Here is a 24,346-nt window from a genome sequence, read left to right as displayed (position 1 = left end):
CTTTTTCACGCTGCATGCGCACAGCAGAAGAGTGAGCTTGTGGAATGAGAAGAGCCGCCCTGAACTAGGCCTTCCTCTGGAACTTCAAGAAAACCAATTTCACACGAAAATTAGCAAGAGCAATTATCAAGGTCAAATCCCACACAAAGTTATTACAAGAAAAAAGAAAATCAAGAGCAGAATAACATTATAGATAATGAAAGCACGCCAGAAGGACATGTTCATAGATCACATCAAAAGTTTACCTTTTATTTCAAAATGAGCTAATAGGTGTTAATGAGAGAAGCTCTGAAAGGGCAATATAAATCAGAAATGAGGTGACAGGACTCAGGAAAGAATTTTTTTAATCATTTCTGAAAGAAAGACTATACTAGACAAACACAAGAGGAATAAACACAACAGATAATATCTTAAGAGAGACAACAGATGAAGAAGGAAATTTTTCTAAAATAAAAAAGAAACGAAGGAAAAGATAAAAAGGGTTTGAAAGAAAGTCACAAAGAGTGAAGACAGGCCGTAAAGCTGCAACATACAGCTAATAGGAGTCTCAGAAGAAAAAAAAAAATCTAAGCAATTATTGAAATTTAGAGAAAAACTTCCCTGAAATTAAAAGGAAACATGTCTGAAACCAAATACTGAAAGCTTACTGCGTACCCGAGAATAAAAATCCCGAAGGACTAACACATAGACAGTCTAGAAAAATTATTTTACAAAGCTTTATTTAAAAAAAAACAAAATCCTTTGGGCATCTAAGAAAAACAGCAAGTGACTTTAGAGAAGGAGGAAAATTAGGTTGTCATCACTCTGGCAGCAACACTTCAGGCCAGACAAAAAACTGAAAGTCACATATGGAAGGCACTCGGGAAAGAAAATGTGAGCCAGGGATTACAAATCCAGCCAAACTGACCTTCCTGTGTAAGGAATACCAAGATGCCAGAGCTCAGGGAATATTGTTCCCATGAGCACTTTCTGAAACATCTACTAGAGGATGAGCTCCAGACAGCCAAAATGAATAGAGGGAGGTGAACGTAAAGACTGGTGGTATCACACACAGTTACTTGTACAAATGAGACTATATGACAGCTAGAGCGGACGAGGGTACATGGTGGCTGAATGCTCAGATAGTGTAGATACAGCACACCTATGTTTTACACGTGGGAGGAAAGGGGAGAACATATACAAAAAAATCCTTTTTAACTGTTTTAGTCATTATTCGCTAGTGTAGTCCCGAATTTGAATAAGAAGCATCAGTGTGACCTCATGAGGCACCTTTATTAGAAAAAAAAAAAAAAAATCCTAGCTCTTTCCACTGAAAAGTCCTAGAAATAAAGATCAGTCCAAGAGGGATGCAAATTCCTAGCAGGCAGATTGTGGTCATGGAATACCATTTCCCACTAAAAAAAACCAGAGCTTCTCAGATAATGGTTGATTCCAGATCCAGAGCAGGAAACACACAAGATGGTCCTGGAACTTCTGATAACACCGGGCAGTAAGGAAGCTCTCAGAGTCCACCAGGTCACATCAAAACCACTCAGGAGCCAACCTGAAGAGGCTCCCACTGGCCAAAGATGGGACAATTTGAGCTTTAACTAGGATAGTAATTGCAACTGACTGAAATCATCAAATATGTTAAAATGTATGAATTCATAATAATACGTGAAAAAGCCTAATTAGTCACCTCGGGAGGATGATAAGGAACGAATTTATCATCCTGATAATAAAGGAAACGGCACATGTTCTGCATTCCTTATAGGAGCCGTATCACTGAGTAGCCAAACAGTAATGAACGGAAGCATCTCTTTAAAAAGTGTCCCAACAAATAAATGAAAAATAAATCACAGAGTACCACCATTTGCAACCACCAGTGACCCAAAGATCTATGCACTGAACATTGACAGCCGCTAACATGATAAAAAGAGACGTGATGAAGGAACACAGTGTCACCTCTAGTCTCAACAAAGGGCTCAAACACAAGTCTGAACAAGCCTCTGGATCCAGCTGCTAATGTGCAGGAAATACAGAGGACCAAGGAACATACACAACTTTACCATAAACATGCCCTCAGCAAAACCTAGACCACAGCACTTAACAGGTCAAATGCCCTTGGTCCCTCAACAAGAATCCATATTCAGTTAGTGGGCCCAGATATGGCTATCGTGATGGTTAATTTTATGTGTCAACCTGACTAGATTGGGGGGTGCCCGGGTGTCTGCTCAAGCATCATTCTGAGTGGGTGTGTGAGGCTGTTTCCACATGAGGTTAGCATCCGAATCTGTAGGATGAGCTGAACGGTTACATTCAGATCGCCCTCCTGAACTGCCCTCTGGAGAGCCTAATGGAACAGAAAGTTCTCTGCCTGACTGACGAGCTAAGACATCAGTCTTACCCTGCCCTTGGACCGGCACTTAACACCACCAGGGCTCCTGGTTCTTAGGCCTTCACACTCCGGTTAGCAATTCTATCACCAGCGTTTCTGGGTCACCAGCTGGCAGCTTCCCACCATCACATGAGGCACTTCTTTATAATAAATCTCATTGTGTATATATAGGACAATACAGATTCACAGATACCTGTATCTATACAGAGAGAGAGATGAAGATATCAGCATATCTATACCTATGTATCGATATCCACATATAGATATCCAACAGATACCCACAGCTGTATCCAGAAGAATACATCCCCTATTTGTTCTGTTTCTCTGGAGAACCTTGACTAATACAGGTATTCAGTACCTATTTGCAGTTTAGGCTTATTTGATTGAGATAAATCTTGGAAATTCTATGAGCAGCACTAATCAATGGAATTTTACTTACAAACTATTAGAAGAACTAAAAAATTACTTTAGTTCATAAAAATCCAAGACCATTTCCATATAAACATGGGAAAACTGATATGTTTAGATGTATTAACTAACTGCCAAAATCTAATGTATAACTCATTTTCTTAACTAGAGTTCTTTTTTTTTTATTATTAATTTTATTTATTTATTTATTTATTTGGCTGTGTTGGGTCTTCGCTACTGTGCGCGGGCTCTCTCTAGTCGCGGCGAGTGGGGGCCACTCTTCATCGCGGTGCACAGGCCTCTCACTGTTGCGGCCTCTCCCGTTGCGGAGCACAGGCTCCAGATGCGCAGGTTCAGTACTTGTGGCTCACGGGCCCAGTTGCTCCATGGCATGTGGGATCTTCCCAGACCAGGGCTCGAACCCATGTCCCCTGCATTGGCAGGTGGACTCTCAACCACTGCACCACCAGGGAAGCCCCTTAACTAGAGTTCTTTCCCCTTCATTTGAATTTCCTCATATAGGATGAGGTTTCAGAAACACTGTAAAGTACAAGCTCAGGGGTGCTCTCCTAGGAGAAGTGATAAGCTGGTTTGAGCCATTCTTACTACCCCTGTGCCTGGTCCCCAAGTGGTCATCAGCATAAAACTGTGTAGTGTCCGGCCAGAGTCAAGGGCCGCAGAACAGCATTTTCCCCTCAACTAAGTTAACCAAACATCCAAAATAATTATACATAGGACCTTGAATTCATTAGGAGGACCCTCCAGTCAATCCCATCTAGACTTTAAAATTTACACACAATAATTCATGACGTTTTCTAACCTCACAGAAAACAAATTTGCATTTCTTTTTAATTCCTTTCTGGAAAAGATTTTTAAAACACATTTGGGCTAAATTATGCCAACCTGAAGTAGACTCCTTAAATGGGATAAGAGACTGTGTGGCTCCAGGCAAACTAAATATATTCCAATACACAGAACAGAGTTACTCACAGCTGTATCCAAAAGAATAAGAAAGATGGCTGGAAAAGACAGCTGACCGGAACTTGTGTAAGAATTACCTCAGAAATGTTTTTGTCAGTTTCTTTTCTTTTCTCTTCCAGTTTCCTTTCAATACCTACAATTCCTACAGCCCTTATTCTTCCTGGCTGAAAAACAAAAGTAGAAAATAAGACGTCCAAAATAGGAAGGACACAATCTTTTGTAACCCACTATATTGTGTTTTCAGTGGTGGGAGAGGACCCACAAAGAACCCAAGAAAACAGCACACAGTTACATTCAGTTTCCTTTCAAAATATTTGTCGGTTTATTGCCATACATAATGACCTTCAAATCATTATACAGAAAAACTGAACATAACAAGAGATGGTATATTTTACTCTGTATTTTAGATATAAATTAAATTTCCTCTTCATTTTTGTTCTTTGGCAAGCTATTATATAGGTATCAGATATTCAATATGGTCTCAAATGTGCAAAAAATTATAGGTAAAATTCTGGTACTTGACAGTTATTATACAAGCTACTTTTATACATTTGAGTGTCTGTCCACGTTGGTGGTTAATTAGACTGGCTTGGAAAATGTCACCCAGTGGTACTGTCTGTTCTCTCAGATGCCACACTAATTATAAAGAACAGAATGCAGAAGGGGAATCTAACTTCTGCCACCCTGAAATTACCCTGGTAAGTAGTCATGTATTATTACTAAGTGTCTACCATCTATAGAGCACTAAATTAAGTTCTGTGAAAATCAGTTTTTAATCAGAATATCATTATTTTGTTTCTGGCAAGTTCTATAATCATAGAGCTCTTTTCCCTTAACGAAGATGCAAGTACAGAGCTGAAAATACTGGATTAGGAAACAGCTGAAAAAATACCTGGGATCCTCTATTTGCTTGCAACGACTGGGAAACTGGCATATTCTCCCATCTTCTCTGTGTCATTTCCTCTGATAAACGCCTGTAAAACTGTTATGCACACGCATACACTTTAAGTGAGTCAGTCAGGCTGTGACATCCTAGTACAAATCATTACTTAACATTTCTTTAGTTGGAAGTCTGTTTGGTCATTTGCAACAAGCCTAGAATTCTCAGAGACATCAAAGGAAATCAAAGGAAGTTCTTTCCTTGGGTCAACTTCAGAAAGCACAAAGGGGGAAAAAAAAAGAAGGAACTGACCTTCTACATAAAGTGAACTATTCTCAACAAAGAGATGAGTGACAATGAAGTAAGTAGACTTACTTTAAACAATCCTGCATGTGTGGATTGTTTTCAATCTGTAGCGAAACAGACACAGTGCCAAGAAAAATACACAACCGTTATCCATGAAGGAAGCTGAGAATAATTTGTCTAGTTAAAATGTGAGGCCAGATATTAGGGCCAAAACATGCCTACGCTCATAAAAAAAAAAATCAGCTCTATTTTTCAGCTACAGTGAGAATGACTTCAGTTAGTCACTTAAATTTGCTCAGTGCCTGCTGTGCAAGAAACACTGGGTCAGGTGCTACAGAGAAAAAGAACATAATTTATGATCTCGATGGGGAGATAAACACACACTTATAAATGTCTAAAGAATACTTACATAGCAAGTTATTAATCAGAACATATAAACCATGATACTATGGAATAAGAACTTAAGCGATTAGATTTGTATGGAGTTAATAAAGATAGACTGCCTGATATAAGGCTGGTGAACTTTCAGATGCTGAGGCAGTTAAACATGTCACTGCATTATACTCTGTCCTTTTATCCAAACGATAACACTGAACACTTAACTAGTAGCCTACCTAGCGTGGTGACTTAGCCTGTTTCCAGCCTCCACTCTTTCCTGTGACTACATCCTCCTGCCTCCCGTTCCCACTGAAACCTAAACTTCGTATTCTCCACTGATAAGGCTTAAGATACCATAAAAATTTTATTGTAAAAATATGGTGAAAACTGGTATGCTGAACAATATTGCCTGCCATCCTATTAACAAACAACAACAAAAATACATACGAGTACACATTTCTAGTCTGATTGTATTCATAAAGAAACTTACCTCAATCTGGCCGTGTTCTTTGAAGGACAGCTTGATGTAGGAGTTCTTACTACTCTGGAATGGGCCAGGTTCTTTGTTAGAAGCAGCTGGGTGAAGATGAACCACTATTTTGGCACTAAAGAAAGAGCAAATGTAATGTATTTAATTGTTTTTTAAAAATCACTAATTCTATTTTCATAACTTTTAATATATTTCAGATCACTTAAAATTCATGTAGAAACAAACAACATCCTGAAAGGAATCCTTTTAAGGTCTGTATCAATTCAGTATTAATGAACCTTTCAAAAATATCTCTACTTAAAATCTGTAAGCTGTGAACCAAAAAATTCAAATTACTAGCACCACAGACTAAATAAAAATGTGGTTTTAGGAAGTAAGTTCAAAATAAATTTGCAGAATTTGGGGTGGTTTATGATATTGGTTTATGATTAGGTTTTCCATCTACAGAGTCATCCCCAAATGCTACCAGGGGGCCTATAATTTCTGCCAAAGCATACAACCTTACTCATTTGAAAACAAAATGTGAAAACTTATCTGTGTAAAACTGGCCAGCTGACATTTTATTAAAACTGCATCCAAAACGAACATTCTACAGTGTCATTTTTGGAAAACGCCACTCAGTCAGCAGCATGATCTAGAGAGATATCCCACAGCAAAAACAATTCTCAAAATGCTGCTGTTCCAGGATCACAAACTACCATGATCTTTATGACTACTATTATCTTCTATGCCATCAAAATACCATTATATTTGTTGAGTTTTATAAGTCTTTTTTTCCCAACCAGCTCAATAAACAATCTTCTATAAATACTAGCAAAACTAAAAACTCGAAGTATCTTGCATACCTAGCTTAGAGCTTTTTCTTTATGACCACATTATAGATACACCTATTACTCAATATTACTTAGTTTAGGCCCATATAGTTGCCTAAATATCACCCTAAAATTGAAACACCACATGTGGGGCCTCCTTGATGTAACAAATGCTTTGGTTAGTGAACTGGAGCCAGGCTTGTACAGACTCTTTTTTTTTTTTTTTTTTTTTTTTAACGGACTCTTCATTGGTTCCTTTGTGATGAACATCTTTAAGTGAGGTGAGCAAATAAAACTGTGTAAGCAGAAGCACGGGACTGTGTGAAATGAACTGTCAGGCAAACAATAAACCTATGACAATTAGGATCAGGTGACTAAGCAAAAGCATCATACACTCTTTAAAACTAAAAAACCTGAGCCCTAACTATCAGAATTTGTCAAAGGAAACCCAATGAAAAGCTAAAAGATGATACAAAATTAAGTTTAAACATCCCAAAGTCAGAATAAAAAGATCCATGCTAATTTTTTCATATATTCACTTCTTGGGTGATTCAATTACTACATTTCACCAAGTTTAAGATCCACCAATTCAAAGAAGCATCTTGGGTACAGAGATGTTAAAAGGTGAAAATGCAGTACATCTTTGACTCAATGAGATATGGTAATTATTTGAGAGGAGGAGCTGGGAGCTAAAGAGAATATTTGAGAAAAGTCAACCTGGCATATTATCGAATTCCTCCTCACTGGAGATGTTTAAAAATAGACACTAATGTGAAGGTAAATATTTAACTATTTTTGTTATAGAGTTTAGATTTCCTTGGAACACAGCAGAGAAACAGTCAAATGATCTGGAACACCTTAAAGTTTGTAGAACTTTTTTTTAATTTAAATGGTCATTTTTTAATATGATTTTTTTAAATTAATAATAATAATTATTATTTTTTTTGGTTGCATTGGGTCTTCATTGCTGCACACGGGCTTTCTCTAGTTGCGGTGAGCGGGGGCTACTCTTCATTGCGGTGCCTGGGCTTCTCATTGCGGTGGCTTCTCTTGTTGCAGAGCACGGGGTCTAGGCACGCAGACTTCAGTAGTTGTGGCACACGGGCTTAGTTGCTCCATGGTATGTGGGATCTTCCCAGACCAGGGCTCAAACCCATGTCCCCTGCATTGGCAGGCAGATTCTTAACCACTGTGCCACCAGGGAAGCCCAAGTTTGTAGAACTTAATAAGGAAAGCAATATATAAAGCAGTATATACGAATACTAGGTATCACTATGTTGTACACCTGAAACTGATATAATGTTGTATTGTCGATCATACCAAAAAAAAGAGAAAAAACTCAGTAAGATGGAGAAAAGTGACAAGGTGGAAAATATAAATCAGAAAAATAGCCTACTCTAAAAATCTATGCCTTGTTAATCTCTTCAAAATATTGGTTAGTTTCTTTTATGTCAAATAAGCAATCTTTTATGCTAGCTACAACATTATAATTAAGGATGCACTGCATTTCCAGGGAAGTTTAACATTTGTTTCACTTCTACTGAAGGATCTAACTACATTAAAGCTGAAGATAAGCCCACATGGAAAAAAGTTCCTTATCAGCAATATTTGTTCATAAGTTGCCCTCGATCACATGCATGTAAAGTATAAAGTGAAAATGTTTTATATACTTGAATAAACAGAAACGTTTTAACCTGTGGCTTTAAACCAAGGTGAGCACATCTCCTGGTCTGCCTGCGACAGTCCAGTTTTATGCTTGCCTGATCTAATTATAAGCAGTGTCCCTTATTACTCTAAGAAATGTCCCTGTTTGGACAATAACTCTTGTGATACTCTATTCAACACTGATATCTGAAAAAGTCGAAGTTGAGAAACTTTATGGTCAACTAGAAATAGGAGGCAAGTCAAGTATTTTTCTCAGATGGGTCATTTATGATTTCAAGTACTGAATGATACATACACAGACACAGAAAAGCAAATGACTGGGGACTTCCCTGGTGGTCCAGTGGTTAGAACTCTGTGCTTCCACTACTGAGGGCCTGGGTTCAATCCCTGGTTGGGGGACTAAGATCCCACAAGCCGCAAGGCATGCCCCCCCCCCAAAAAAGCAAATGTCTGTGGAAATATATACAGTGACAGCCCGCCCACACTTATTTATTATGACCTGAGGATATTACAGCAACTTTAGTACTTGACTGATGCTTTAAGAATGACTTCCTATATACACTAACAAACGTAAGGTAGATAGCTAGTGGGAAGCAGCTGCATGGCACAGGGATATCGGCTTGGTGCTTTGTGACCGCCTAGAGGGGTGGGATAGGGAGGGTGGGAGGGAGGGAGACGCAAGAAGGAAGAGATATGGGAACATATGTATATGTATAACTGATTCACTTTGTTATAAAGCAGAAACTAACACACCATTGTAAAGCAATTATACCCCAATAAAGATGTTAAAAAAAAAAAAGAATAACTTCCATTTATCAATGAGTTTAAAGTAGGACAATACCTTCATTTTTTTTTTCTCCCATTGCGGAGCACAGGCTCTGGACGCGCAGGCTCAGCGGCCATGGCTCACGGGCCCAGCCGCTCCACGGCATGTGGGATCTTCCCGGACCGGGGCACGAACCCGCGTCCCCTGCATCGGCAGGCGGACTCTCAACCACTGCGCCACCAGGAAAGCCCTACCTTCTTTTTTTTAAAACATATTTTTCCCCAGTTTTGAGATATAATTGACATATGGCACTGTATGAGTTTAAGGTGTAGAGCATAATAATTTGACTTATATACATCATGAAATGATTACCAGAGTAAATTTAGTGAACATCCAATACAAAATTAAAGAAATAGAAAATAAAATTTTTCTTCTTTGTGATGGGAACTCTTAGGATTTACTCTCTTGATAACTATCATAGATAACGTACAGCGGTGTTAATTACATTTATAATGTTGTCTTCAATACATCACATCCCTATTGCTTATTTATCTTATTACTGAAAGTTTGTGCCTTTTGACCACCTTCCTCCAATTTTCCCTGCCCCCCACACCCCACCTCTGGCAAACACAAACCCCATCTCTTTTTCCATGACTTCGGTTGTTTCCTTTTGAAGTATAACTGACCTCCAATACTGTTAGCTTCTGTTACACAACAGAGTGATTCTATATTTCTATACATTTAAAATGATCCCACGATAAGTCTAGGTACGCTATGTCACCATACAAAGCTATTACTTAGTTACTGACCATATTCCCCACACTGTGCCTTTCATACCCATGACGCATTTATTTTGTAACTGGAAGTTTGTGCTTCTTAATCTCCCTCACCTACTTCCTTCCTCCCCCAGGACGATACCTTCTTAGGGGAGCTCTGACCAACAAACACAATCATCTGATCCACTTGCACACACACAGTCACGGCCATGACTGACTGAGCAATGACTCAACCAAGTTAACAAGGACAGCTTGACTGGAAACGATTTTGTGCATAAAGACTGTAATATACAGACCTTACCTTTTCCCAATTCCAGCTGCCTGTTCTTCAATGAACACGATTTGGGAAAGAGGAATGGCCATGCAGCATTCCTGGGAGGGAATCAAAAGAAAACACGATCTGTAAGACTCGTTAGAAATCCTTGTTTTATAGATTTAATGGGGTGCCACATACCTTTAAGGTCCTTAGCAATTATAACAATAGAAAATAATAATGTTATTTTATTCCTTAAATAAACTTAAGGAAAAACTGAATGAAGACAATACTGTGGTAGCATTTTGCGGCATGGAAGAACATAAGAGGTTTAAAAGCAGCTGTCACTACCTTTGTTTTTACAGGAGCTATATCTTTTAAACAGTAGTATTTATATGAAAATTGTTTACATATAATATATTCTTATATGGAAAACAGAAAATAGAGCAGGTAAATGAAAACGACTTTAAAGAGTGTGTTATAGAGCTGATTTTTCCGCTTTATAATTTTCTATATTTCACTCACCCACCCACAATTAATTTTTAACAGAAAATACTAACGTGGCTTCCCTTTATTATTAATTATTATTAATAATAGGTCTAAGGGCTTTGATATTAGCTCCTTTACATGATAATCAAAAAACTTATACTAAGATTAACTTAATTTATAAACATATGGTTTAAGGACGCCTACCCCTCCAGAAAAGATTTCTTTCTTGAATCTCTATTTCTTTAAAAAGAATTAGGCAACATTACCAGTTCTAAGGCATTTGTCACCAACCAGGCCAACGTCACCACTGAGGGGGAAAAATTGGCTCTTCGGGGGTAAAACGAGTCAGAGTTTGCAGCGGTTAGTGACATGCAAAGAGACTCAGTACAGTATATAGTTTACCTGTGGAATTAAAATTTCATGGGGGAGGCAGCCAGCGATTTAAAAAGTAACATAGAAAAGATTGCTTCTTTTACTGGCAACACAGAGATTTACATACAAATACACACAAACGCACACACACATTCAAGGTAAAGCTCTTTGGAATAAAGATATCAGGTCTATACATATCACTGAGTCCTCTCTTCCTAGAAATGAAAAAACAGGGGGAGGGTTTCTCCTTTTGCTGAGTGACTGAGAGGCAGTTCATCTCAGTGTCTAGGTAGAAGCCTGCACTTCTCAGCAGACCTCCAAACGGGTTGTTTTCAGGACCCCTGGCTGATGGGGACACTTGGGTGTGAGGGAGAATCTGATTAGTGCTTAAAAACCAGGAGCCGCCAGGATTCTCTGTACAGTAGCTGCAGACTGTGCTAGGGTTGAATGAGGGACCAGACCCTAACTCCTCTATCTGTGCCCCATTCAGAGAGACCATATGAAACACACTCTTCAGACATCTGCAAACAAAAATTTATCACATGTATTCATAGTTTTGCCAGAAAGAAAAAAAAAATCAGTGACATAAAACCTAGAACAGAAGCAAAAAACTCGATCTTACATGATTTTTCTGATCTCTCCAAATTAGACGGTGCGTACTAAGAAGGAGGGTCCCAGCATCAAATTTTATCTAGAAAAACAAGATCATCACAAAATATTAATAACCTGTCACTCAATGTGGTCCAGATTTTCTTCCCCATGAATTGCACGATAGTAAGTCAATCACATAAATAAACATTTTAGAATTAGATTTATCACAAGTTAAAGAGAAGCAGCAATGCTACACACTTCATAAGCCTTGCTAAAATTAGGAAAAAATTGGGCCTCCCTGGTGGTGCAGTGGTTGAGAATCTGTCTGCCAATGCAGGGAGACCCGGGTTCGAGCCCTGGTCTGGGAAGATCCCACATGCCGCGGAGCAACAAAGCCCGTGAGCCACAACTACTGAGCCTGTGCGTCTGGAGCCTGTGCTCCGCAGCAAGAGAGGCCGCGATAGTGAGAGGCCCGCACACCGCAATGAAGAGTGGCCCCCGCTTGCTGCAACTAGAGAAAGCCCTCGCACAGAAACGAAGACCCAACACAGCCATAAATAAATAAATAAAAATTAGGAAAAAATTGCAAACAACCTAGCTATGTAACAATAGGGAAGTGGTTAAATCAAGTGTGATACATTCATACTATGAAATCCATGCAGGGGTTAAAAAGAATAGTGAGGTAGAGCTACATGAACTATCACGGAACTCGAAGACATAGGGTTAGTAGGGAAGAAAGCAAGTGACAGCATATTGCATATAATGTAATCAGATAGATATAAACTCCATATCCCTCAAACTACATGTGAGATAGATCTATAAACAGATAGATAAAGAGATGTGTGTATATATACACATATACACATATAAGTAGTAGAAAAAGGTCTAAATGGGATACTCAATGATCTGTTAACGATGGTTATCTCAGAAAAAGTATGAGGGAATGGGTGAAAAAGAAGCAAAGGGCCCTTTTTCAAAACTATACACCTCACTATTGAGTGAATTTTTACCATCAGATTGAATTTGTGTATAACACTCATAATTTTTTTTTTTTTTTTTTTTTTTGAGATACGCGGGCCTCACTGTTGTGGCCCCTCCTGCTGCAGAGCACAGGATCCGGATGAGCAGGCTCAGCGGCCATGGCTCACGGGCCCAGCTGCTCCGCGGCATGTGGGATCTTCCCGGACCGGGGCACGAACCCGTGTCCCCTGCATCGGCAGGCGGACTCTCAACCACTGCGCCACCAGGGAAGCCCTCATACAAATTTTTAAATGATTTTTAAATAATAAGAACATCCAGAAAAAAACACAAACAGATGCAAAATAGGTGTGGATGGAGACTCAATCAATGGCACTGGGACACCTGGGTTGCCCATTGGGGGCAGGCGGGAACAAAGTAAGATTATACTTAACACATTGTACCAAAATAAATTCTGGATAGATCAAATATTTGAGTTAAAAATGTATGAAAGAACTAGAAAAAAATTACAAGAAAAAATTTTAAATCACTTCAGAGTGGAGAAAGTCTTTCTAAGGAAAACATTAAACCCATTAGCATTAGAGGAAAAGATTGATCGATTCCCCTCCACACACACGCATGCACACAAACTCTTCATGGCAAAAACCACCAAGGGCAAAGATGGCAGACTGGGAAAAATAATTGTAACTCACATCAGAGACAAATGTATATGTCTCCTTAATATATAAAGTACTCTTACAAATCAATAAGGAAATAGCCTATAATCCATTAGATAAATGGGCAAAGACTGTTAACAGAAAGTTCACAGGAAAGGAACTACAAATGACTCTTAAACACATTAATTGATGTCCAACGTCACTGATGATAAGAAAAAGGCAAATTAAGACAACATCAAGATACCCCTTTTATCCATGAGATTGGCAAGGGCCCAAAAGTTTGATAACATTGTGCTGGTGACGTGTTGGGCAAATAAGCATTTGCACACATCACTGGAGGGACAAGTGCTATGGAGGGCAATGTATTATCATCTATCAAAAATATAAACACACAAATCCTTTGATCCAATCAATGCCCTTCTAGGAATTTATCCCAAAGACAAATTCACACATGTGGACAACGATATGCTACTAGGTTATTCATTGTTGTTTTTTAAAAGCGAAAGATAGGAAACAATTTAAATGTCCATCAACAGGGAAATGTACATCCACACAAGGAATGACAACTCAGTCATTAAAAAGAATCAGGAGACTCTTTATGTATTTGATAACATCTAAGATGCCATGAATTGAAGATTCATCCTGCTTCCAGGGGGGTGGGGGGGTAGAAAATGTGCACTTAGACTTAATGAAATATGGTAAATTCCCCACATAGATTAAGTGAAAAAAGCAAGTTTCAGAACTCTGTATGCATAGTATATTACAAGTTTATATTTTAAAAAGGAAAAAACAATATATTTTACGCAAACACCTGTGTATGACACATGCGTATGACTCCAGAATGAAGCACTGGTGACTTCTGAGGGGGAAGTGGGTGACAGAGAGACTAGGATGGGAGGAAGACTTAACTTTTCGTGGTTTTTGAACTTTTATCAGGGGATTGTGTCACTTAGGCAAATTATAAATGTAAAAATGTTTTTTAACTATAATACAATCACAAAAATGCCAGCTAGGTCTTTAGGACCAAACCTTTAATCCTCATAATTTGTTATTATGCACTGGAAGTTATACAGATAAGCAAATTTTAGAGTTGGAACCCAAAAGACTGACAAGTCAAATCCCTTCATTTGTCAAAATCAAGAAATATATTGGAAGTTTCCATTCACTTTAGTTACTAGAAAGTCGAATTTGCCATAAGGCAGGACATGCTTCTATCCTTTTGAGGAGTAACTAGTTATTTCAAAAGTTATAATATAAAACAGAAACTCAAAGGAAAGCATCTTAGTGAGGGTCCAGGTTATTACAAATAATAATCCTTTTGAGTTTAAAATAATGTGGTTAGGGCTTCTCTGGTGGCACAGTGGTTAAGAATCCACCTGCCAATGCAGGGGACATGGGTTCGAGCCCTGGTCCGGGAAGATCCCACATGCTGCGGAGCAACCAAGCCCGTGCACCACAACTACTGAATCCATACGCCACAACTACTGAGCCTGCGCTCTAGAGCCCGTGGGCCACAACTACTGAGCCGGTGTGCCTAGAGCCCGTGCTCCACAAGAGAAGCCACCACAATGAGAAGCCCACGCACTGCAACGAAGAGTAGCCCCCGATCTCTGCAACTAGAGAAAGCCTGTGTGCAGCAACAAAGACCCAACACAGCCCAATATAAATAACTTAAATAAATAAATTTTTTTTTAAAATTTAAATTTTAAAAAATAAAATAATGTGGTTAAAAATGGGTATCAAGTGAATAACCAATTAGAACATTATTATATATCATTCTTAAGTAAAAATATTCATAAATGCAATTATGTATGCACTTGACAATATATTACAAGATACTCATAATATTAATATAGAAAAAAGCAGTGTACACAGCACGGTTACACACACACACACACACACACGTACCTGCACAATCACACACACAGGATGTGCCAAAAGTAATTGTTTACGGGTAAAGGATTACTGATTATTTCAAGTTTCTTCTTTTGGTTTACCCATATTTAACAACTTTATTACTTGTCTAATAAAAAAAGATAAAGAAATCTGTTACAGGCATATATAACTCCATGCAACTCTAAAATGTATATAAATTATTTTTTGTTAAATTGAACATAAGCAGAAACATTCTGTCAAAAAAGTCCTTTATAATAACATAACCAATACTTTTTAACATGAGTTTTAAAAAATTACTTCCTAAGAGAAACGTCTGACTGTATTACTAATATCTTAATATTAGTAAGTTTAAATAATATGGTTAATAAGCTTTAATGGGAAGAAAACTGCTGAACCATCTGGTCGAAGACACTCTGTAAGAGATTTCCACCAAGCACTTCAGCACCTCAGAGAAAAGACTTCGGAGTTCCACACTTTCCTCTGCATCTGAAGTAACACATTCACATTCCTGGCATTTAATGCGGCCTGGCTACAAATGTGTTGGTTAATGTTGCACACGCAAAACCAAATAATTGAGTTTAAGCATTTTAAAAATCTCTTTTTTGGGCTTCCCTGGTGGCGCAGTGGTTGAGAGTCCACTTGCCGATGCAGGGGACTCGGGTTCGTGCCCCGGTCCGGGAAGATCCCACATGCCGCGGAGCGGCTGTGCCCGTGAGCCATGGCCGCTGAGCCCGCGCGTCCGGAGCCTGTGCTCTGTGGCGGGAGAGGCCACAACGGTGAGAGGCCCGCGTACCGCAAAAAAAAAAAAAAAAATCTCTCTTTTGCCAATGAGTAAGATTTCACTTTTCCCGAAGCAAATACTTTATCAACTTGAGAGTACCTGATACATTACACAGCATAACTACATAATAGCTCTGATTAAGAAACTGCACGTTATCTGACCGAAATCCAAGCATAAGGATGTGAGTTTAAAGCTGAAGCCAGAGGACGTTCCATCACCATGTTGATGAACAATGTGCACACGTAAAGCACTGCTGCTCCCAGTGAAGACACTGTGTAATTGTTCCCTTCAGGGATTCCAAGGGATTATGAGCTCAACGGGACAGACAAGTTTAGGCTGCTTTGCTTCTACCACTCAGAGCTAGAATAATTTCAACTACTTAAGAGTCAATAGTTAAAATAACTTAGGCATTCGCTGAATAAGCTCTTACTGTTTTGTTCTGAGTTCACGTTTCTCTGTTATAAAAGTAATATGCTGCTGAAAATCTGGAAAACATTTTTTTAAAGTCTAAAACAGAAAATGAAATCATTCGTAATCAGACCAGCCAGGGTGTGTGGATATAATCTTAAAATAAAATGAGACCAAGATATTTATAGTTTTATAACTTGCTTTTTTTCACTTAGCAGCCTATGGTTAGCCATGCCTCATGCTGATTAGGGCGTGTCATATTTAATTAACCAATCCCTATGGTGGACATTCAGATTGCTTCCAATTTTTCCCTATACTACATAATAATAAATAATATATATATAATACTGCTGAGATGCACATCCTCGTTCATTATATTTTTATGCATCTCTGATTATTTCCCAAGGGTAAATTCCTAAAAGCTGAAAGAAAATACACATTTTCTAAATCTTCTAGTGTAAGCTGGCAACTTGCCACTTTACACACCACTAACCTTCTTACATTACTTTTTAAATTAGCTGAGGTGGGCTTCCCTGGTGGCACAGTGGTTGAGAGTCCGCCTGCCGATGCAGGGGACACGGGTTCGTGCCCCGGTCCGGGAAGATCCCACATGCCGCAGAGCGGCTGGGCCCGTGAGGCAAGGCCGCTGAGCCTGCGCATCCGGAGCCTGTGCTCCGCAACAGGAGAGGCCACAACAGTGAGAGGCCCGCGTACCGCAAAAAAAAAAAAAAGAATTCGCCTACCAATGGAGGGGACACAGGTTCGAGCCCTGGGCTGGTAAGATCCCACATGCCGCGGAGCAACTAAGCTCGTGCGCCACAACTACTGAGCCTGCACTCTAGAGCCCAAGAGCCACAACTACTGAGCCCACGTACCTAGAGCCTGTGCTCTGCGACAAGCGAAGTCACTGCAGTGAGAAGCCTGGGCATTGCAACGAAGAGTGGCCCCTGCGCACTGCAACTAGAGAAAGCCCGCGTGCAGCAACGAAGACCCAACTCAGCCATAAATATATAAATTTAAAAAAATAAATAAATAAATAAATTAGCTGAGGCTACAGACGCTTCTGTGAATTGAAACAAATGACCTGTCCACGCTGCTTAGGAAAACAACATATTATCCGGTCATAAGGGGCCCATGAAAACTTTGCCCGTATAAACAAGCAAGAGGCACCTGAGCAGTGGAAAGAGCAATGGTCTGGCTCCACCCATTACTAACTGTGTGACCTTGGACAGGTCGCAGTTTTCTCAACCACCTACTGAGGGTCTCAGTGTGCTCATCGTCAGAGGATGTTCCATAAACATGCGTAGAACATACATATTACACTATGGAAAGGGTCTGGCACTGGTGACTGCTGTGTTTTCTTGTTTGTTTGTTTGTTTGCAGTACGCGGGCCTCTCACTGCTGTGCCCTCTCCCATTTTGGAGCACAGGCTCCGGACGCGCAGGCTCAGCGGCCATGGCTCACGGGCCCAGCCACTCCGCGGCATGTGGGATCTTCCCAGACCGGGGCACGAACCCGTGTCCCCTGCATCAGCAGGTGGACTCTCAACCACTGCGCCACCAGGGAAGCCCCGACTGCTGTATTTTTGAAGCGCTCCAGCAGAGTGAACAAAGCACAGTCTTTGGGAGTCTGATCAATAGAGATTTAACTCCCAGCTCTTCTGAACTAACTCAGTGGATCTTAGGGCAAGTCACTGTTGCCTCTGAGAGTTCTTTTCTCATTCAGTAAAATACTCACCTCACATACCCATTGAGAGGATTAAATTATGTAAAGCTCCTGGCACGTAGCAGGTACACTGCTTATTCAAGGTTTTGTGTGTTTCTTTGTTTTAATGTATTTCACACCCACAGTGAGCCAGAAGATACAAAGGACGAGTAGGGAGAGTCCACTGGTCTTAGCCCTGCACCTACTGGGGAACATGGTGGGTGCAAAGCTGAGAAGGCTGTGCGGTCTGCACTGCAGCACTGAGACCACGGGAGCTAGTGAGAGGTTCTGAAAGGGCACCTGCTCAGATCCGGAGGTTGATGAGCGCAGTTTCCTGGAGTCCTCAGACCACGCGAGGTCTGGACGCCTTCCAGCAGAGGGAGAAAGCCAGGATGCAAGACTTCCCCCAGGAATCAGTCTGGCCCTCAGCCACACTAGGGACAGCTCAGCAAGTGACTGAGTAGATCCAGCCCAGGGACCACAGTGGTGAGCAGGCCTTAGAGCTTCGCTTAGGTTTCAAGACACCCATAGCCCTCCCGCACCACCCCCAGCTTGCAGAACAGTTAAGAATCCTTGACTAACAACAAGGACCTACTGTATAGCACAGGGAACTATATTCAGTATCTTGTAATAACCTATAATGGAAAAGAATCTGAAAAAGAATAGATACATCTGTACAACTGAACCACTTTTCTGTACACCTGATACTAACACAACACTGTAAATCAACTATACTCAATAAATAAAGTTATAAAAAAAGAATTCTTGATGAGATCAAAGGGTCTCGACTAAGTATTTCCCATGACTTTTTTCTTAATCCTCTGATACCTATATGTCTGCTAAAACAAGAAGCAAAAATAAATAAAAGAAAAACTAGAATTTGCTGGTTCAGCAATGGTTTTTCATATATGGGTGCTAATCGTTTGATCTTTTTATTGTTTTAAAGATACCATAAGGACTTCCCTGGTGGCGCAGTGGTTGTGAATCCACCTGCCAATGCAGGGGACACGGGTTCGAGCCCTGGTCTGGGAAGATCCCACATGCCACGGAGCAGCTAAGCCGGTGCGCCACAACTACTGAGCCTGCGTTCTAGAGCCCGCCAGCCACAACTACTGGGCCCACGTGCCACAACTACTGATCCTGACATGCCTAGAGTCGTGCTCCACAACAAGAGAAGCCACTGCAATGAGAAGCCTGCGCACCGCAACGAAGAGTGGCCCCCGCTCACCACAACTAGAGAAAGCCCGTGCGCAGCAACGAGGACCCAATGCAGCCAAAAATAAATAAATAAATTTATTTAAAAAAAAAAACATACCATAGTTATGTTTTGTGCAACCAACATGTCCCTAATTTGCATATTGCAATTCCATAGAACAACAGAGTGTGGGGATCAGCAAAAGCTAGACGGCCAGCAGGGAGTGGCTTTGGAGGAGACTTTGAAGACCCATCTGTCAATACCCATATTCGGACCTGAGGGTGCTGCCAAGCTCCAAGCCCCCAAGGGGGGGCAGGTTGATTAAGCTTCCCATTCTCCCCAGTTCCAAAGGTGTAACCTCGGTTTACAAAAACAAAAACATTGAGCTTGTCACTCCAACCAAAACATGCAAACCCAATTTGAGGTCAAGTTAATAAAAGTACTGAAGCAGTAAACAGAGTTAAGACCAAGCAAATTATTTAAGAAAAAAAGATCTTGACTCAATAATGGAAATATGGAAAAATGCCCTCCAGTAGGGAGAGCCCCTGGGCCCCCGGTACCTCCGATGGCTGTGTAACTAACCCCTGCCCTCCACCCCCTAGAAGGAAGGAAGCCTCAAGCTTCTGTAAAGCACAGACAGAAAGAGCTCTGGGTCCAGCAAAGTTTGCGAAAGTACAGGAGGAAGTTTCTCTAAGGAAACTCCAAGGAAGGAGAAGTAGCAAGTGAAAACTTCTGGAAACCACAAATGCTAGTGAGTAAATGGGTTTTTTAATTTTTTTCTAATTCCAGTTTATACATTTCATCCAGAACAGGATGATAGTTTGTAGTCTGACGGAAGTCTCCAGTGAACGTTAATATTTCTGTGAAATACTGGCAATATTTCTCCTTTCAATTTGCAAACACACCTCCTAAGGTTTACGCTTGGATTACCAGGCATGGCCTACTCCATCACTCGACAAAACAATCAAACCGCCTTTCTACTGTCACTCCTAAAGAAAAAACAAACAAAACACAGAGCCTACAGCCAAGGAGTCCCAGGAGAGGCTAACTCCTCTTTACGGAAATCCTTTTAAAGCCACCCCCCCTCCCGCTCCGGCCGGGACCGCCTAGTCCCTCGGGCTCCCCCAGGTCCCAGTGCCCGAAGTCACGCCCGGTTCGGAGCGCAGGACCCGGCGGCCTCCGGACAAAGGCGGAACCCGCCTGCCCGTCGCCCGCCCGCCGCGATCGGGGCGAGGAATCAGGGTTCCCGGCCCGCGCCCGCCGTGCCTCCCGAAGGGGTCTCACCCCGGGTGGGAAAGGGGCCTCCGCCCGGCGCGCCCGCCCGGAGCCGTTCCCAAGTCGGGCCGGAGCCGGGCGCTGGGCCGGCGTGGACTGCGGGGGCGGCGCCGAGCGGCGAGGCCGGGCCCGCGAGTCCGGGTCCGGGAGCGAGGCCAGGCCGGCCGCCGCCCTACCTTCTCCTCGCCGTCGTAGATGCGCACTCCCCGCTGCTGGATCACCAGGGTCTCGTTGATCTCCAGGAGGCCGCTGGTCCACACGAAGCGGTCCATGGCCGCCCCCAGGCCGGCCTCCGCCGCTCGCCCGCTCTGGCGCTCCCGGCAGCGAGCCGAGTGCCGGGCAGCCTGCTGCGCCCCCTGGCGGTGGGCGGGGTGGAGGCCGGCAGGGAGGTAGCGGTCCTGCCCGGTCGCTCTGGGGAACGCGCGCTGCCCCGGGGGCGCCGGGGGACGTGGCGACGTGCTTGGCGCGCCCCCTGGCGTTCCTTCCGCCAAGGGCCCGGTGGGGACATCCACCCCATCCTTTGTCCAGCTCAGAAACAAACACAGAGTTTACATCGGACTTTGAGGGAGCCCAAACCGCAGCTTGGACTTTCTTATTGTGCTTTATTCCTGCGTATTTGTGCCGTTTTCTTGTCAGTGCCCAGCATGCTGCCATGCTCATTAAAGGCTGTAAATGATAACTTCTTTTTTCCAGATGAATATTCATGACCCGAATTGTTTTCACACAGCTTCAATCAGTATGTAAGTACTATTTTGTATCCTTCTGTTTTTCACATTAAAATCATTTTTATTTAAGGGACTTCCCTGGTGGCACAGTGGTTAAGAAGCCGCCTGCCAATGCAGGGGACACGGGTTCGAGCCCTTGTCCAAGAAGATCCCACATGCAGCGGAGCAACTAAGCCTGTGCGCCACAACTACTGAGCCTGCGCTGTAGAGCCCGCAAGCCACAACTACTGAACCCACAAGCCACAACTACTGAAGCCTGCATGCCTAGAGTCTGTGCTCCACAACAAGAGAAGCCATTGCAATGAGAAGCCTGCGCACCGCAGCGAAGAGTAGCCCCTGCTCGCCACAACCAGAGAAAGCCCGCGTGCAGCAACGAAGACCCAGTGCAGCCAAAAATAAATAAATAAATTTATTTTAAAAAAATAATAAAATAAAAAACTACAATGAGGTATCATTTCACACCAGTCAGAATGGCCATCATTAAAAAGTCTACAAATAATAAATGTTGCAGAGAGTGTGGAGAAAAGGGAACCCTCCTACACAGTTGGTGGGAATGTAAATTGGTGCAGCCACTATAGAAAACAGTACGGAGGTTCCTTAAAAAACTGAAAATAGAGCTACCACATAATCTAGCAATCCCACTCCTGGGCATATATCCCTAGAAAACTCTAATTCGAAAAGATACATGCACCCCAATGTTCATTGCAGCCCTGTTTACAATAGCCAGGACATGGAAGCAACCTAAATGTCCATCGACAGAGAAATGGATAAAGAAGATGCGGTACATACATATATACAATGGAATATTACTCAGCCATAAAAAAGAATGAAATAATGCCATTTGCAGCAACATGGATGGACCTAGAGATTATCATAGTAAGTGAAGTAAGTCAGAAAGAGAAAGACAAATACCATATGATATCACTTATATGTGGAATCTAAAATATGATACAAAGGAACTTATTTACAACACAGAAACAAACTTAAGGCATAGAAAACAAACTTAAGGTTACCAAAGGGGAAAGCGGCGGCCGGGTGTGGGGGGATAAATCAGGAGTTTGGGATTAACAGATTCAAACCGTTTTATATATATATATATATATATATATATATATATATATAAAAAACAGGGCTTCCCTGGTTGCACAGTGGTTAAGAATCTGCCTGCCAATGCAGGGACATGGGTTCGAGCCCTGGTCTGGGAAGATCCCACATGCCGCAGAGCAACTAAGCCCATGCACCACAGCTACTGAGCCTGCGCTCTAGAGCCCGTGAGCCACAACTACTGAGCCTGTGTGCAGCAATTACTGAAGCCCACATTCCTAGAGCCTGTGCTCCGCAACAAGAGAAGCCACTGCAATGAGAAGCCCGTGCACCACAACAAAGAGTAGCCCTTGCTCGCAGCAACTAGAGAAAGCCCACGCAGCAACAAAGACCCAGTGCAGCCAAAAATAAATAAATTTATTTTTTAAAAAAACCAATAAGGTCCTACTGTATAGCACAGGGAACTTTATTTAATACCTTATAATAACCTATAATGGAAAAGAGTGTGAAAAAATATATATATATCCATGTATATGTATAACTGAACCACTTTGCTGTACACCAGAAACTAATACAACATTGTAAATCAACTATACTTCAATTAAAAACAACAACAACAAAAAGAGCCTCACCATCACTAATCATCAGAGCAATGCAAATCAAAACCATAGTGAGATACCGTCTCACACTTGTCAGAATGGCTACTATCAAAAAGACAACAAATAACAAGTGTTGGCAAGGACGTGGAGAAAAGGGAACTCCTGTGCACTATTGGCAGGAATGTAACTGGAAAACAGTATGGAGAGTCTTCAAAAAATTAAAGGTGGAACTATTATATGATCCAACAATTTTGTTCCAGGTATTTATCTGGAGAAAGTGAAGACACTAATTCAAAAAGATACCTGCACCCCTATGTTTGTTGCAGCATTGTTTACAACAGCCAAGATGGAAACAACCTAAGTGTCCATCAATGGATGAATAGGTAAAGAAAATGTGGCGTATAATACACACATACAGTGGAATATTATACAGCTGTAAAAAGAATGAAATCTTGCCATTTGCAACAATGTGGATGGACCTTGAAGGGATTACATAAGCGAAATAAGTCAGAGAAAGACAAACACTGTATGATCTCATTTACATATGGAACTCCCCCAAAACATAGAGACGACAGACTGGTGGTTGCCAGAGGTGGGGGGTTGAGGGTGTGCAAAATGGGTGAAGGGGGTCAAAAAATACAAACTTCCAATTATAAAATAAATGTCATGGGGACAGCATGGTGACTATAATTAATAATATTATATTTCATATTTGAAAGCTGCTAAGAGAGTAAATCTTAAAAGTTCTCATCCCATGAAAAAAAATTTGTAACTGTGTATGGTGACTGATATTAACTAGACTTCTTGTGGTGATCATTTTGCAATATACACAAATATCAAATCATTATATTGTACATCTGAAACTAATATAATGTTATATGTCAATTGTACTTCAATTGTTTTAAATGTTAAATAAAAATCAAAACAGGGAATTCCCTGGCGGTCCAGTGGTTAGGACTCCACACTTCCACTGCAGGGCGCATGGGTTCAATCCCTGGTAAGGGAACGAAGATCCCACGGCCAAATAAAAAAAGAAAGAAAGAAAGAAAGAAGGATCCAGTGCCTTGCCTGCTCTTTGTTTTTGTTGACATCGGAGCTACTAGTTGAAGAAAATGCTTTTCATTGGGCCTTAATAGAACAGGAGTAATGTGCGTTTCTTAAAAGGCGAAAAAATAAGTAATAATAGTATGGATGTTGTATCTGAGTGGGTCAAAAACGAGTAGCACATCCCAGACTCAATGTTGAAAAGATACTTTCAAAGCTTGCAGGATAATGAACATCTTCAAACAGTTGCTCAGACACTGGCCACAGAGCATCCTGCATCAATGACTGCAGCCTGGGGATATCAAGGCCCTGATGTGCCACAATCCCTGCATCTTACTTTAAAATTCCTTTATCTTCTGTAGCTCTTTCAGAGAAAACCATCTGTGATAAACCGAATCTAAAAGATCCTCTATACTGAAATGGCAATAGACTTTTTCCCTGTAACCTTCTGGTTTTCTGAAAGAAGAAAAAGTGAACATTAGAAATTGCTCATCTTG

The 24,346-nt window shown here is 41.3% G+C and overlaps 1 protein-coding gene across 4 annotated transcripts in view; it reads right to left on the bottom strand.

Annotated features, from left to right (window-relative positions):
- VPS36 (vacuolar protein sorting 36 homolog) overlaps positions 1–20,787 on the bottom strand; it is a 33,929-nt gene extending 13,142 nt beyond the window's left edge. Inside the window, exons 1-6 of one of the 4 annotated variants that reach the window (XM_089899646.1) lie at positions 20,614–20,787; positions 11,576–11,644; positions 10,141–10,211; positions 5,821–5,935; positions 4,659–4,748; positions 3,844–3,930 (exon numbers count right to left, since the gene is read on the bottom strand). In XM_089899646.1, coding sequence (XP_089755772.1) covers positions 3,844–3,930; positions 4,659–4,748; positions 5,821–5,935; positions 10,141–10,211; positions 11,576–11,644; positions 20,614–20,709 — 528 coding nt within the window. In that variant the 5' untranslated portion in view covers positions 20,710–20,787. Of the gene's footprint in view, positions 1–3,843; positions 3,931–4,658; positions 4,749–5,820; positions 5,936–10,140; positions 10,212–11,575; positions 11,645–20,067; positions 20,154–20,446; positions 20,552–20,613 lie in introns of those variants that run through there. The other 3 variants (XM_022574741.3, XM_089899648.1, XM_089899647.1) reach the window with 3 other exon arrangements.
- Positions 20,788–24,346: the final 3,559 nt, after the last annotated feature.

Source organism: Delphinapterus leucas, chromosome 18, assembly GCF_059928025.1.
Source record: "Delphinapterus leucas isolate spDelLeu-1000000601 "Yukka" chromosome 18, BTC_Dleu_Yukka2, whole genome shotgun sequence".
Classification (NCBI taxonomy): Eukaryota; Metazoa; Chordata; class Mammalia; order Artiodactyla; family Monodontidae; genus Delphinapterus; species Delphinapterus leucas.
Note: the sequence above shows the minus strand (reverse complement) of the source record. Positions and strands in the feature narration are given on the sequence as shown.